We start from the raw sequence: 17,216 nt of genomic DNA, 5'->3' as shown, positions 1-17,216 counted from the left end.
GGAGTGTGACAACATATTTTTGCCAAGTTTAAGAACTTTATTCCCCTCTAGGCTCTCCCCACTGGAGCACTAGCTAACACCTACAGAATGATTTATCTCTGCTCTGTCATTTGAGGATGTCAGTCCTCAAACTGAGTCTTGTATCATGCATGTAAATACCATCCAAATTTCCAGATTTCCTGATCTGTACTGGTTGCAGTCAAAAGGGATGTAAATGCATCTCCCATTTATTCGTCCCCTAGGTTCCCTAGAAACTCTTCCAAGACAGGAAGAGGCAGATTTCATTCCATCAAAGGGTTAATTTCTGGATTCCAAAACTGGATCCAGAGTTTTGAAACAAAATCTTAAGATTAGACAATGTAGACATATATATACCTTGTTCGTGATGTTAATGAGGTTTTCCTTGAAATTTCAGCTGTGAGAGTCAAACATGTAACTGAGAAAAATATTGTGCATGAGACTAGATCCTCAGACTTCGGCTTTCTGTTTCATATTCAGATTTTCTAGTTGCTGCTAAGCAGACATATCTTTTAAAAAATCTCAAAAATCCTTAATTCTTCTACTTTTTATATGTCTTGTTTATAGCCTAAGGACCATAGGATCATAGGATTCTTCAGCTCAGATGGGACCTGAGGCTCTCAGGACAATATCTGTGATCCAAGTGTTTATACCAGCCTTTTTTCCAATGCACCCAGGGACTGTGTTTTATATTTTGAAGCTAGCAATCCTACAGAAAGACAAAGACGGTAGGCACAGTACAGGGAGGAAAGGGCATTGGGAAATGCTGATGACAGGCCACCAAGGGGGACATATTTCATTTCAGTGTGTAGCAATAATAGCTGGACATAGCATTTCTTGCTGTCACAGATTAAGGTAACCAGTTCCCTCTTCTCCTATGTGACTCTGCCTCTCAGACACAAGTTAGACATCTTATTTTGATCCACTGGTCTGCTTTACCATTTTTCTAGTGAAGTTTGCAGGGAGAAATAAATTTATTATTATTAGGGCAGTTAGAACAGTTGGGGAAAAAAAAAAAAAAAAAAAAAAAAAGGCAAACAAGTTGATATTTTCTAACACAGGCCAGCAAACGTGAAACTGCAGCACTCTCATGTACCATCATCCCCAATGCATGAAGTCAGGTTATCTGATGACAGAAGGATGAGCAGCTCTAGCCAGAAGCAGCTCTTTCAGGGCTCAGTGAAGTGCATGGCCCCACCATGGGTCTGGCCCAGCCAGGTCAGGAGGATTTACCAGCACACGGGTAAATCCTCGAGGAGAGAGGGCAGACAGTGCTGCCCATCGGAGCTGGGAGGTTGGAAGCCGCAGTCCAGGGCAGCACCAGGTGGGAGTTAGAAGTGGAACTGCACATGAAGTGCTGCAATTTAAAGGCTGGTGCAATTCACAGTGTTTATTTATATCCTAACAGAGTTTGTCTTTGCCAGCTCTGAAGAGATATGGGCACACATTTGTGCTCTACATGAAATCACCGGACATGGTGAAGAAAAACTGCCGCTCATTGCAAGGATGATGATTGCTGAGGTTCTTTTTGCTCAAAAACCCTCCCATAATCAGTGTGGACAAAATGAGGCTGCTATTTAAACACTATTTTTCCATTTGTATTTGACAAATCTTAGCAGTTTAAATACTGATAGGAACTTTCTGTCATGCTTTCTGTTAAAAATGAAGCATTAAGAAAGTTCATTCCTTTTCACAGGAGCATGGCATTCATAGAAAAAGGTTATAAGTTGATTTTTCACTTCAATTTTCTCTTTTCTATCCTTTTTTTTTTTTTCAGGCTGACAATCATTTTGATGTTAAAAGCAAACTAGGAGGTCTTTTCAGTTATCTTGTATGAAATAAAGATGAACTGGACAAAAGAGCCCTAAATAGCTATTTCACGCTGTGATAAAAGATGGCAAATTATCATCTATACCTCATGGAACAGATCTTCATAATTGCTAAGTGGAATAACAGAAAAAAGTAAAGTTGACAATATGTCTCCATAGATCTTTACAGTCATATTAAGATTCATAAAGCCTGACACCTAAGTACAATCAAGAATATTGATGGGCAATTGATTTCTGCTCCTTAGCTTAAATAGGAAGTTGGAAACTGGTAAAATACAGGAGAAAATTCAGGCCGTATGTAGACTATCAATCTGCTCCATCCCCGACTGAAGTAGCCAAAAAACATTTAGGGCAACTGTGATTAAGTAACAGATTAGAAGGGCAGGTGTCTTCAAGAAGAGAGACACAGAATTTAGGGTCTCCAGTCCCATTTGCGCAGTTAGATGGATGCTAAGAGCCACTGAGACTTGGGGTTTCAATAAGATTCCTGACATGGAAAATGGGTGCCCAAGCTGCTGACTTGCTTTTAAAATTCTCATGAAGTCTCTTCAGCTTCTGTTGTTTGCTGTTGTTAAACTTCTCTTGAGGTGGCTCAAACTCATTGGACATTCTCGAGAATATTATCTGCTGCGTACAAGTTCCCATGTGATACATCACTACTAGATGACAAGTTTTCCTGAACCATTTTAAAATAAGTAAATACCTACTTAGATAGAAACCACGTATGTAATTCAGTTTCTCAGAAATCATTTTTTCTCTGGTTAGAAGCCTTAAACCAATCAACTTCTGATTCTCCATAAGTAAGTTTGAACTCCATAAAAGCATCTTTGTTCTGCAGTTGCAACTCTGTTCCTAAATTGTGTGATGTGGAGTCTGGGATCTCTGTGGCCCAAAAGATTTAAGTTTCCAAATTCCAGCAGGTACAAAGGAAGGTCTGAGGTCTTGCAGTTAAAACTGCAGCTCCACCAGGTTCACCTCTTCTTTCAAAACGTGGGTTGTTTTGAAAGGGAAAACACTGCAGTCACTCCCCTAACAGGAGTGACGCTGGGTGTCTCTCCATCTTGTCTGTTACATCCTTGCTGAGGAGCAGAAAATAGCTCAAGATGTACTGACTTAAAGACAGAAAATATAAGGTGGGTCATAGCTGTGTAGCCTGCTGTACTTTCACAAAGTAGGAAAAAAAAAATGGGTGGAAGGTTATCTCAAATATATAATCGGGCCTGGTTATATATTTTACATTAAACAGAAATTAGAAATACATATGCACCAGCTGGAAGTACAGAACCAGGGCTTCCCTTTTCAAGGTACAGCCCCTCCCAGCTGCTAACTAACCTGCCTCTGTCCTCTTATATGTTTGGTAGCACAGATCCAACAAGAACAGGAGAAAATGCCCACAGGTTTGCGAAGGGAATTGAACCCCCGTTGTCCACCTGCTGCATAGGCTGTGGGTGTCTTCAGCTCTTCCTACTGGAGCCTTCTGGGTGGCTCCAGTGGCAAATATCTTCCTCTGCACTGCGCCCACTGGTTGTTCTGGTTTCCATTGCAGAGCACCTAGCTTTTCACAGACCCTGAGCCTTTATCCCAAATCATTGAGAGTCTCTGGACCTTTAGGTTCTTGTTTAAAGGATTTTTCTGATGCCTCTCAAAGTCTGGAGGCATGCGAGGCCCTGGTTGTTTCACACATTGTTGTGTCAGCCTCTAGGTAATAATAATTTATGTAAAACATGGAAAGGAGAAATAGACACTTCTGGTCCTTTCCTGATTGTGTGAGGCAAGGAGTTGGAATGTGCAGATTTTTATTCTGCTCTATGAAAAGCCAAACTGGAAACTGTCCCAGTCCCATTACAAACAGTGCATCTGATCCCAAAACCAGGGAGGTTTCTCAGGTGAATAAAGGCTTAGTGACATCAGCCATTGCTTTTACGTTGTGATCCAGTAAAACAGATAGGAAGACTAAAATGCAGGTATACTTAATAAAAATAAGATGAGAATAAGGTTCTCTTGTACAAAATCCACATTCAGGATTTCATCATTTCTCACTCCAATTAAGGATCTCACTAGCACATAAGACTGTCAATTTACCTAATGCTTAAATATTAGTGGCCCAGAATTTATTAGAGAAACACAGATATCAGTCAGCAGTGAGGACTTAGCAAGAGAGTGCAATTCAGTCCTGTTTTAAAATTAGGAATTATCTGTAAGCATAACTCTTTTCCTGAGCAGAAAACTGGAGCTCATACTCACATGAAAGGATTGCCAGATACCATTGATTCTGCTGATATTAATTTAAGTTAGAAAAAAATCTTGTGGACTTGATATGGGGATGAAGCACTCAGAGGCTTGGACTGTCTGACCCTCCTTCCCTTCCACATTTCGGGAAGGGAAGGGAAGGGAAGGGAAGGGAAGGGAAGGGAAGGGAAGGGAAGGGAAGGGAAGGGAAGGGAAGGGAAGGGAAGGGAAGGGAAGGGAAGGGAAGGGAAGGGAAGGGAAGGGAAGGGAAGGGAAGGGAAGGGAAGGGAAGGGAAGGGAAGGGAAGGGAAGGGAAGGGAAGGGAAGGGAAGGGAAGGGAAGGGACTCGCAAGCACAGCCCTGTCTCCTTCCAGGCTCTTCAGATGCGGTTCTGATGGGGTTTATCCTTTCTGTCTGCTAAGGGGAGGAGAGAAATGGACCATGGAAATGAGAACTGGAAGAGACCACTAAGACATCCAGTCCATTTCCCTGCAAGTACAAAATGGCTCCCCGTGGTGCATTCCTGAGTGCATTTTCTGGTCTAGATTTAAATGAATCTATTAGCAATGGAGATTTCAACACTACCTTGGGAAACCATTCTAGTCTAGTAGATCTCATTGTTAATCATTCTCATCAGTTATTCAGGCTGTCTTTATTTTCTGCAATTTCATCCCAGGTATTCAGTCTTACTGCCCTAAATTGTCCATTTGGTACCCACTCCTCTTTGGTACCCACCTCTTAGCACCCTTCAGATACATGCAGACACTGACACTACTTTCACAAGCATCACTTAGCAAAGGCTTACACATTTAATTTTTGCACTCTTTCCAGCTGGGTCACTCTCTTCAGCCATTTTTTCCCTGTTTTCTGATTCATCTCCGCTTGGGCAACCTCCTCCCCAGTCTTTTCTGAGCTGGGAAATCGTCTTTGTGAAGGAGACTTACTGGAAAGACCTGCACAGGGGCATCTTGCCAAATGGATTAAGTCCTTTTTCAGGCACCTGAAGATCTGATCGAGCAGTTCAAAACTGCCTGTGTCAGAAAGGAATTTTGCATTTACTTGTACATATCCCGAAGTATTGATGACAGTAAAAGCAATCCCTGTACAACTCCAGCATTTCAAAATCTATATTCCATTTACACCCCTAAATATCTTTAACCCTGCTGCTAGCACGTGCTGTACTGCTAATATTAGCTAGCTGTGTGTTTGTCTTTTGTTTGGACTTTGTGACCAGTGTGACCAGCAGGGCTAGGGAGGTGATCGTCTCCCTGTACTCAGCTCTGGTGAGGCCGCACCTCGAGTACTGTGTTCAGTTTTGGGCCCCTCGCTACAAGAAGGACATCGAGGTGCTTGAGCGGGTGCAGAGAAGGGCGACGAAGCTGGTGAGGGGCCTGGAGAACAAGTGCTACGAGGAGCGGCTGAGGGAGCTGGGCTTGTTCAGCCTGGAGAAGAGGAGGCTCAGGGGCGACCTTATCGCTCTCTATAGGTACCTCAAGGGAGGCTGTAGCGAGGTGGGGGTTGGTCTGTTCTCCCACGTGCCTGGTGACAGGACGAGGGGGAATGGGCTTAAGTTGAGCCAGGGGAGTTTTAGATTAGATATTAGGAAGAACTTCTTCACTGAAAGGGTTGTGAGGCACTGGAACAGGCTGCCCAGGGAAGTGGTGGAGTCACCATCCCTGGAAGTCTTTAAAAGACATTTAGATGTAGAGCTTAGGGAAATGGTTTAGTGGGGACTGCTAGCATTAGGTCAGAGGTTGGACTCGATGACCTTGAGGTCTCTTCCAACCTAGAAAATTCTGTGATTCTGTGATTTGAATGGGGCTGGCAGATAAATGCAGCCAATAGTTAAATGCATGATGTTTATCGTGCCTGCCCCTGCAGGGCTCAAGGGCCTGCCTTGGGGTGGTCATACACCCACAGCACATCCCCAGGGGCAGCTTTTCCAGCGCCAGTGCATTTTCATAGTCTTGACTATCTCCTATTACAAAATTAAAGCCCTTTGAATGATGTAGTGGAGCTGCCAGGGAAGGAGATAACAGAAAATAATACGGGACTTGTCAGTGCTATGTAGCATCAAAAATTTTTCCTTCCCTAAACAAACTTGAAATGGAAACCTGAACTTACTCAGCTACGAGTAGAGAGTATTTAAAAAAAAAAAAAAAAAAAAAACTCCTCTGTGATCAGAGCTCTATTAAGCTGCCTCAAACATTATTCCAAATACACTTTTTTTCAGGTAACAATAGACAATCCTTTTGACTGATTTGTTAAAAAAGGTAAAGATAGAACATAAAATTATTGCTTATCAAAGAGAGAAGCAGCACCATTCAAAATAACATGAAATTGTACCCCATGAATTATTCACGAGGGCTGATGTTACACTATCATTATTTCTGGATTTCCTTTTCACTGAACAGTATTTCGTGTCAGTTGTTTCCAACACAATAAAAGAGGTGGAGTTTTTTTAATTAATCACACCTGATTTTTCTGATTATTTTTCCTAATTTAAAATGAATATATTTCAAGCAGTGAGATGTCTTCACGGTGTCAAGTTGAAAAGAAGACAGATTTCATTATCCCTAGCAGGGTCTAAAACATGCAGCAAAGTAGATACATGCATAGTGACTGGTGTTTCTCTCCGTGTTACGCCAGCTGCTGAGAAATCAAAGTGTGATCCCAGTCGTACGCTGGCATTAGCAGTTGCAAGCTCCATCCTGTTCAATGTGAATTAAGCCCACTGAGCTCCACGGAAGTTCTCCAACATACAGCAGGTGTGAGTCAGATTTCATGCCACTGAATACCGTCTTCTGATTGCACGTTAACAGTCAACACCTCTTGCAATTACCCGGTGATTTTGATTTTCCTTTTCCAACACATAAATATGCAGCGCTACAACTTCTTTTTTATGGAAGGCCTTAATGATTGTAGCATGCTAGAAGTGAGAGTAACTCTATTAAGGTCAGCTGAAACACCAATTAGGCCAGCCAAAACTCTGCCTCTCTGTTTTTATTGGTAGAGCTGTGTCACAAAACAGATCGGTGTAGACAGTTTGCATTTATGGCCACGGCTGAGCTCATCACTGTAGTCTAGAAGATGTTAGCCAGTTCTCCATATCCAACTTATTTGCTGAACAAACTTACATATTTTTTCTTGTTTACTGTCTCTTCTGTCAGCATCTTTCTGAACCATTTACGTTGGAAGCTCTGTGGCTTCAAGACTGATGTTATAGGAGATCAAGTAGAAAAGACAGCATTGTTTGCTTTATTTGCATAGTAGTCCAGCTCAGACAATATGACAATCTATGAATATATTAACATTAACAGAAAAAAATATCCTTAGCTATTATGGGGGGAGGGAAGGGGGAATAAAGATTTACCTCAGAAAGTTCAAACATCAGAAAACAAAATTTTAAAAGGCACCGAATTTGTTTTGTTTTGCTTGCCCTCTCATGATTTGGGAAGTTTTGATTCATGCATGAATGCATGTAATAAGAGAAATCTTACCGCAAGCAGCTGTCTACAGTACAGAAAACTGTACTGCTGCTGGCTGCCTACAGGTCTTCAGAGCTCATGATGAGAAAGTGTCAGTACTGAGGTGTAATTCAGACTATCCAAATGCAAATATCTAAAATAGGCCAGATGAATCACCTCCCAGGAAAGTTTCTCTCCATTGACTGTAAAGAGAGTCTGCAGCAATTAGCCCAGCCACAGACATCTAAACTCTAGTTATCCGGAATAGATGAAATGAATCCCACCGCTGGTGTCAGCAAACTGAAAATGGCCTGTAATGAAACCAATTTGTTTTTTAACTGCTCAGCTATGATCTGGAAGTCTGGAGTATCACTGACATCAAAAAATTTAGTATTAGCAGGGTTGAGGTCCCCCCTAATCGTGAGAGGGGACCCAGCCTTCCTGGCCTTCAGGGGGGCTCAAAGGGGCTCAGACGTCTAGCAGAGCACATAAGGACTTGTCACCTCCCCACACCATGAGACTGGACCTGTCAGCCGAGTGGGTGAGGCATTTATGACTGTATTTTTGTTCTGTAACACAACTAATTAATTGGCATCGTTTGGGGGAATAAAAGGGGGAATGAAAATTCCTTTCCTGCTCTCCCAGCTGTCGCTGTGAACATGGTGTTAGCTGGTCCCCAGCCTGCACACTGACACAGCTCCCCAGTTCCCTTCCTCTGCTCCATTTCCTTTTCAAATTGAAAACTATTAGGAGGCTTTAGGCAAATAATAGAAACCTAATGCAGGTGCCTGTTATAAATCGTTCACTAGTTACTTTTAACCTAATGTCTTCTCAAACATTACTTCTCGCAAGGCAGCGAAGGAAAGAAATGCTTCAAGAACTCTGACAATCAATGGGTCAGGAGTTAAGGTCACAATAATGTAGCCCATTTCTTCTTGTTTGTCAAATGACTTGAACACGGTGAGAACCCTGGGTCTTTAATCTGAGGTTGGCTTCCCTCAGTAAGAACGTGGATCTTGGCAAGAATAATCCTCCTCTAGGATCATATCCTGATGTACTCCCTGGAGCAGGGAGTGAGGCACAGGGCTGATGGTGACAGGATTAGGTGACAGTGCTAATTTTTTTAGATTTTGCCACACCCAACGCTTTCTTAGGCATAACTTGAAGTTGTGATCTGTCTAGATCTGCCACGTGTTTGAGGTTAAATTAATCAGTGTTTAGGAGGCAGCTTGACTCTCGTAAACAGAAATCCCCTAACAAATCTGAAGTATTCTGAAAACAAAATAAAATAGGAAATAAATATTAACAAGTTAGTAATGACATTTTTATGTAACATAGAGAAATGTACAGAAGTGCCTATTAATTCTGAATCACTGCAGAAAGTATGTAGGCTCAAGATTTGGAAATGCTGCCTAAAATGTCAATGTGTTCAGTTTGTGTTAAAAATTTGGCTGCACTAACTGGGCATCATATACCTTATTCTCACAGACTAGTTCCCCCTATGTTCACTGGAAGTATTATAAAGCATTTGACAAGGGATAAACCTCCAGCTCTATGTACACACTTGAGATAAGGCATGCAAGAGGACAATCTGTTAGCATATATGCCCACGAACACATCAGGCTGTTGGACATATTTCTCATCATGAAGGGTACCCTCACATGCAGTGTTGAATGGTGGTATATTGGTCACAGATCACTTTCCCCATTTGGCTCCCCAGTGAGGTGTAAATATTTCAGAGAGAGTGCATAAGTCATTTACCCCTGTGTTCTGGAGTGCTTCAGTAGTGAGATATCACTCTTGGGTATTTCTGAGCATGGAGGAACATGGATAATATTCTCTGTCGTTGTAAATGAAAAATACACGGAGACTTTTAATGTTTACTGCTCAGACCAGTTCTGCAAATTCTTGGGAACTGTTGCCTACAGCCCCAGGCACCATCAAAGTGATGCTGAGCAAACATGTGCACCTTGCCAGGACTGGCAGACACCCCAGGCTGTGCCCACACACAACTACCTGCTGGGCCCTGTGTCACTGAAAGCCGACATATGGAGCTAATGTCACCCTAAAACAAACATCCCAAGTAGACTTTGTTATCACGGTGCATGTGGACATTGTTATAGCAAATAACATCAGAGACATTCGTACCACAGCTGCATCAACAAGTGCTGGGTGCCTCCGTAAGACTGTTTCATTTGTGAACAAATCTAGACCTCACAGAAGACACTGAGCATGCTAATCACCTTGCACTCATGCTAGAAGAGATCATTTATGGAAAAACAAATGTTTGAAATAATGAAAGTTATCACACAGAGCACTGGACTGATGGGAGAGGCGGGGGGTAGGTGAGTAAAGTACCCCCCAGGTGGTGCAGAGACTGATGCACTGACTGCGAGGTGAAGGAGGAGAAGGGGAGGCACATTATGGGCATACTTCAGAGGGTGAAAGAAGCAGAAAGTCAGGATAAAAAGAGAAAGAAGCAGCTGGTGTCACTGCCCTGAGGAGTATCGATTTGGTCTCCTCAGGTGCAGGATGGCAGAGGGAGGGGTCGTGGGTTTCAGAATCAGGGAACTGCCTCTTGCTGGTTTCCTTCTACTGTATGGGGGAAAATAAGATTCCATGGACATTTCTGAGTAAATAAAATAGCACCCTCCAACCAAGGAAACCATTATGTACTGTTCAGGAAAGTATAAGCCACTCTTTGAGATGCAGAGCGGGACTCAGACACCTTTGTTGCAGGCAATGCCTCGTGAAATGCTTGGTATTAACCCATGCAAAGGACACAGCTAACTAGACTGACATCAATCTGATCTAAACCCATTATTTTTCTCATGAAGACAGTGCCCTTAAACCACCAAAGCAATTCTTATATACAAGAGCATAAATACCTTTCTTTGTATGGACAGAGCCATTTGTACCTTTTTATCAGGTAATAAAAGCAAGATTCTCTGGGTTTTTGAGACTCTGAGCTCTTCTAATAACAAGAAATGAAACTGCAGACACAGGTATACCATGATGTGCAGTTTGTCACTAAGACCTAAAACAACTTCTGTCTGAGAGTGTCATGACCAAGGCATCAGTTGTGACTAACTGAACTTTTTCACACCACTTATACCTCACCCACAAATGTCACAATGCTGCCATGCCATGATACTACTGAACCTTTTGGACTGCAATGTAGCTCTCATATTGGTATAGACATGAGATAATTTTGGAGTCATCTCCTATTATAGATATTAAGCATGGTAACCGCTAGTACCGGTGCTTTGTTGAGATTGAGATGTATCATTAGTTCTGTTTACAAACTGGGACATTATCAGCAACACCAGGCCTTTAAGTTTAAAATACTCATTTCTTCTCTGTTCAGCTGTTTTCTCAGATCAAACCTATAGGTCTTATGAGAGAACATGGCCCCAAGCATGGTGCTTCCTATGCAGAAAAGTCTCTGCATCTTTTTTTTCTGCCACTCAATAGACTTCATCATTAGAAAAATAAAGATTGCTGACTCTATAAAATTATTCCTAAAGCTTTTTTACAGCTAAAATAAGATCACAGAAATAAGAACAAAGCAAGAGCGTGTATGGATTCAGTATTCATTCTCCAGTAAAATGTGTCAGAAGCATTTAGCCCGTGGTGAGATTTTTTTCTACTCACTCTGTGGTGAAAACTATGAGGGCTTCATTTGTTTGCCTAAAGGCAGGCATCTGTTTCCACTGAGTCACCTCTTGTATTTCTATGTGATACAACTGGGGAGGGCACAGAACCACCTGGATACCCCCTCCTCCCTGGAGCAGCAGCCAAAGGTTAAGCAGGACACCAAGGGCATCTCAAGTGACTCTGCATGGGCACATCCAAACTCCTGGCTTGCTTGTCTGTAAATGTGCTTGCCTACGCACATTGACTTCAATACATATTACTGGAAAATAAATACTGAAATATACACACTTATGTACAGTTGTCAAACACAGTCCTATGCTCTTAGACTGCTTTGTTGTGCCTAGAGGAAGCACCCATCTGCCAGAAAAAAAAAAAAAAAAAACTTTTTTTTTTTTTTTCCCCAAGAGCTGCTCCTCTGTTCTTTCTTTTTCAGAGAGATGCATTCTGAAATGTGCTGTTCAGTAGGTAATTTCAGTTTGGGCTCAGTTCATTCTTAGCAATTCTTCCAAATTGTCTGCAGGGCTGAATGAGCTACGTTTCTGGTGAAACCCAGGTCCTGTTGAAGTCTGTGAGCACTTTGCCACTAACTCCAGAGAAATGAGGAATTAATCCTAGAAAGTGTCTATCTGAACCAAGAAAGGCATGTTCTTCAATTGCTATCACTGTTACCTGGAAAGCCAGTAGACAAATAAAGCTGGTGTCAGAGAGGAACGCTCCACCCCTGGGGGCCACAGTAGAAGAGGCACTGATGTAACTGCTCTTGAAGAAACAAAAAGGAGACTCTACTGAAAATCAGATCTGTTTGTTCTCTGACATTTTAAAGAGCAGCTCTAGAAGTGTTACTTGCATTTTATTTAGCACTTCTAGTGCAACAGCAATGAAAACCAGCATTACAGGGAGTGTGTGTTTCCACCAGAAAATGTCTTCAACAGCTCATAAAAACCTGGCCATTTATCAGCACTGCAGGAGATATTTATTACCTCTCTACAGCATATGCACTGCTATGATGTAGTTATTGATTTAACAAGCAAACATTGTGGCAAGGTTTTATTTCTGAATTAGCAGGAAGACTGAAATAGAACCCTTATTATTCTAATAACACTGACATGTGAGATTCCCGCATATTCCAAAGACCATATCAGCAACTCTACAAGCATCCTGTTAGGGCCATCTCAGCTGCCACATCAGTGTGGGCTTTGCGAACTTTAAAAATTATGATATCATACTCACCCCCAGGCAGTTTCATACCACTTTTGTTTTTCTTTCTGCAGGTTTGGACATCAGGCAAGCTCAGGTTATTGTGCTGTCATCGGGTACCAAATGTATAAATGGGGAATACATTAATGACCAAGGGCTTGCGGTCAACGACTGCCATGCAGAAATTGTTGCAAGAAGGGCATTTATTCACTTCCTTTACTCACAGCTGGAGCTACACTTAAGGTAAATGAATTTTGTTGATGCTTAGTGAATGTTATATGGCCTTCAATAGAACAGATCCATCCTCCAGACATTAGAACTATTTGTTTCTTGATGTTGTTGTTTCTGAGTCTTTGGCTGATGAAGGACCCACATACTGTACTGTACAAAATGAGTGTTAGGTAGTCTGGAGTGTTGGGTCATGAGCTCCTTTACTTCAGCTGATTTTCTTTCAGTAGCTATTAGACATGACTCATAAAGTTTGGTTTTATGAAGCCTGATGATTTTGTACAAATCTTTATGTGCAGGCTTATTAACATCACTCACTAACCATAGACTGGAAGGGGGTCATTCTGCTCTCTACAGACATTTTTCTGTGTTCCTTGCTGCTGCTGAAATACCTCAAGGAAGTGATTTACTGATCATTAATGCCTTCATTGACTCACTAGAGAACCAGTGAGTGTTAACATTACAGTAAACTTGGTGCCAAAGTGCAAGATGCTATCACTCATTCCTTCTTTATGATGTTCTAAAATGTTATAGCATGTAGAGTTACTATAGAGAAATTATTGTTCCTGTCTTCAGCCAAACCCACCTTGTTACCATTTAAATGATTAATTGGTCATACACTGCCTGGAAGCTGGTAACCAGCAGGGTACCACCAGGGTCTGTCCTGGTACCTTGCTAAGCATTTCCATCAGTGATCTGGAAAAGGTTATGGAGTGCTTCCTCAAAAGCTTTGCAGATGACACCAGGCTGTGGGGAGACCAGTTGACAACCTTGAGGGGCTGGGCTGCCATTCAGAATGGCTGTGGAAATGGGCCAGCAGGAACTTCAACATGAAATTCAATACGGATAAACAAGAAGTTCTGCACTGAGAAGGAAAGAATGACCTGCAACAGCACAGTTTGGGGCAACTCTGCTGAACAGAGATGGGGGGAGTAATCTGGTGGCCACCTGCATGCAAGGAGGTCCTTGGCCTGTATGGAGAGGCTGCGGGAGCTGGGCCTGCTCAATGTGGGAACAAGATGGCTGACCCAGAAGAACTTATAGGAGGTCAGCAAAATGGGGGAAATGGGGTCTTTACTGGGGAGCACAATGGGATGACGGCAAACAGGCAAGCACTGGAACAAGAGAAGCTCAGTCTGGATATATAAGGACAAACTGTCCACATGGGAATAGGCACACTGTAGAACATGCCACCCAGCAGGGTTCTGCAGTCCCATCTTGGAGGTTTTCAGGACGCAACTGGATAAAGCCCTGTGCTACCTAGCTAGAGAGCTGAGACCCCTTCCAGTCTGAATCCTATAAATCCTATGATTCTATGAAACCCAAGCAGAAGTGAAGCTGAAGTGGCATTTATTTGTATGGAAGGAACTAAGGAAGGAAGGAAGAAAAGAAATCAAAAGCCCTGACCATTCTTCTGCCCTCCATTCTTCTTGGCATTTTCATGGAATTTTAACTGAAGGCCATTAACTGTGGTGAAAAAAAACTGCCTTTGTCTTCAGAAGATTTTGCATCAGGTCACAGGCACAAAGACTGTGTGTTCTTGTGAGTGCCTATGATATTTTTGGCTCCAAAGCAATGCTAATAGAAGTAGTGGTTATTTTCACTTCAGGCTGGGGTTGAAGACAAGAGAGTATATTGAGTAGATGAGCTTGGCTGACAAAGGAGGACAAGAGCCTTGAAGGGTTTAATAAAAAACAATATTCTCCCTATTTCAATCTGAATTGCTTTCAAGTTTACATTAAATTATTATGTTTTCAGCAGTGTAGCAACCCTAGTACTTCCTTTGTGCTACAGTCTCTTGGGAAACAAGTGTTACCACTGTATCTTAAACTATTGTATTGATTCACTTCCCTAACATGTTCAGTCATATTATTATTTTATTTGGATCAATGTTAACAGTCTTTTGTTAAGAGAATCCTCAGCGCAGCACAAGCTTTGTTCACAATAACTTCAAATCACTCCCTGTTCAGCCAAGAGCGGACACAACTGCTTCCCTGACCAGCACATATAATAAAAATCTCAACCAAAAATTGTCAGGTCTAAGCACCTTTGAAAGACAGGGCTGAAGATACTGTCAAATCAGGTTTTGCTTTCTTAAAATCCATGTGGAAGCAAAACTGCATGCCGTAATATATTTTCCAATTACATTACAGTATCTATTGCTGCATTCAGTTTTAGGCCATCATCAGGAGCTTTGTCATGAAAGAGAGTGGGGGTGTTTAAAATTAAATGAAAAATGCATATACTGAATATTAAAGTCGCATTTACCCCTTTTTCTCTATAAAAGGAGAGAACTCCCACTGGTAGAGAAGCCACGTTGTGCTACTGCATAGCTAAAGATGAGGTTTTTAGGACATAGAAAGACAGCTTTTTTAGGACAGATATGTTAACTCAGCTCCACTGGGACTCCCTGTATACTAGCTCCTCAAGCTTGGGGGAAACACAGACAGGATTTCTGTGTTGTTATGCATTTACATTAACCTAACCCAAATTTAAGTCCTCTCCTAGAATCTGTTGTACAAAGTGGTGTACAAACTGAGATCAAAGAGATGGTTCCCTAACCAAAACCATACTAAAAGCAGAGTACATGTCTCAGCTTAGATTTTCCATCCCTCCCTATGGAAGAGACAAGGTTGTTCTGTGGGACAGTATTCCCTATTTTGTCACACATCTTCCCACTAAGCCTGCCTGCTCAAATTGATCTCCACAGATGGATTTCAAACTTCAGGACTTTCTAGTAAAAGACTTATTTTTCTAAGTGATGTTCTCCCTGTAAAGGAACCACTTCTCCATCATTTACAAATAGTTCCACTAGCTTTGGAGAAAACAAAACTTTTGCTTCTCTGAATATAGCGTGGAAGCTTCGAAGAGCAGGAACAGGGAGGCTAGAGAGATTGAGGGCCAGGATAGAGAATGAATGTCCAGGGGAGACGGATTCACTGAGCTGATTTTAGTTCTTGACACCTTGCTTGAGATGTCTACAAGTTAGTCAACTGTGAACTAGATACCCCAAGGCTCCTCTTATCATCAGTGAAGAGAGATGGGCCTCTGTGGAGTGTGATTCAGCAGACCTATTTAAAGTATCTATTGTAGATGAGGTGAATTGCCATGTACTGGGGTAATTTTTTTCCATTGCTGTAAAGATAGTACAGGGTGACTGCTTCAGATATTTAAAATGTAGAATAATCCCATCCACAAGACAAAGTTGCAGCAATATGTAAATTACATTTTTTTCCTTCTCTTCATATTGCTAAATGTTAAAGGTGCAGCTTTCCTTAATTTTCTTGTGGAAGAGAGTTCCAGAATGGGAACTTTATCCTCTCTAAGAAGCAAGAGTGACAAATACTTCAAAAGGAAACTTTCTTTCAACAATTTGTTGTCAAGAGCTTGAGTTAAATAAAAGCTAAAAGCACAACTAAAAGCTGACAGTTTCCAACCAGTCTGATTAAAACCCCTACCCCTCCCAGATTTCATTTTTATGACAACCATAATCCTCAAGTTCTCAAGACTTTCACAAAAAAGATGAAAAGTAAGACACAAGTTTTCTGATATACAAAAGAAGGATGAGAAAGACTGTTTGAGAAGCTTTTTCTAAAATTCACCATCAAAAAGTACACGAATATCTTAGTCTGATTATCTTGCAATGATGGCAGTAAAATTCACGTTGACTTCAGTGGGATTATTTACATCAACAGGCCAATAGGGAAGAAACAAAATCCAAATTTTCTTTATTAAAGAAAACTAAAACTAATGGGCTATTCTTCAAACAAATCAGCACTGTAACAGTCTTACTACTGTAGTAGCCCTACTGGTACCAGAGGGTTGATTTTACCAGTAGTTCTTTGAGAGATTTATATGAAAACCACTATTGATTTTATATGTAAAAAGTAAGGAACAGTCTTCATCCAGTACAGTCAATTTTTTATTTTTTTTCCAGGAAATGCCAGCTATTTGTTGTACATCTACTATTTCTTATTTTTGTCCTACTAGCCTCTCAATGGATACAGCCTTTATAAGCCTGCTCTTAACTTCTCTAGGATGCTGTGCTCTATGCCAAGCAATCCACGTAGCACTAGAAACTCCCCATACCTACATTTATGTGCTAAAAATAGCTCCTCTGCTCCTCTTTTAGAGAGTAAGGCCTTGCGTCAGCAAAACACTTCACATATATTAAACCATTAGTACATGCTGAAATCTTTTTGAAGTCATCTCAAAACATATGCATGATTATTAAATAATGAACTTAAGCACAAGATTAAAATTAGCACTTTCTGAAGTATTTCTCTTGAATGAGCCTCAAATTCTGACTCTGCTGCAGTAATTCATAACAGGCAAAGATTTAGGGACAAATTCTGCTCTTTTAGTCACTGTCAGCATGTGGAAGTGACACACTAATGCCACCCACTGAATGAATGACATTGTGGGCTCACTATGGGCTTCTCTCTTCATTGCTTCAAGCAGGTGTGCATGGCTATACAGCGTGGCTTGGGAAGGTCCCACCACCTCAGATTCATTTCCCCCCTCACAAGGGTGAGAAGTGGCATTACAGAAGTGCCTCTCATGCTCCACACAGCCCACTTTTACCAGGTCC

At 41.6% G+C, this 17,216-nt stretch overlaps 1 protein-coding gene across 1 annotated transcript in view; it reads left to right on the top strand.

The window, feature by feature from the left end:
- Positions 1–17,216, top strand: part of ADARB2 (adenosine deaminase RNA specific B2 (inactive)) — a gene marked incomplete at both ends in the record, with an annotated part of 309,097 nt that overhangs the window by 253,446 nt on the left and 38,435 nt on the right. The window contains one exon of the mRNA XM_084306904.1: positions 12,472–12,640. Coding sequence (XP_084163030.1) covers positions 12,472–12,640 — 169 coding nt within the window. The remainder of the gene's footprint in view (positions 1–12,471; positions 12,641–17,216) is intronic.

This window comes from Netta rufina (genome assembly GCF_964035555.1).
Source record: "Netta rufina genome assembly, chromosome: 2".
In the NCBI taxonomy this organism is placed as follows: domain Eukaryota; kingdom Metazoa; phylum Chordata; class Aves; order Anseriformes; family Anatidae; genus Netta; species Netta rufina.
This window is presented reverse-complemented; position numbering and strand designations above follow the sequence as displayed.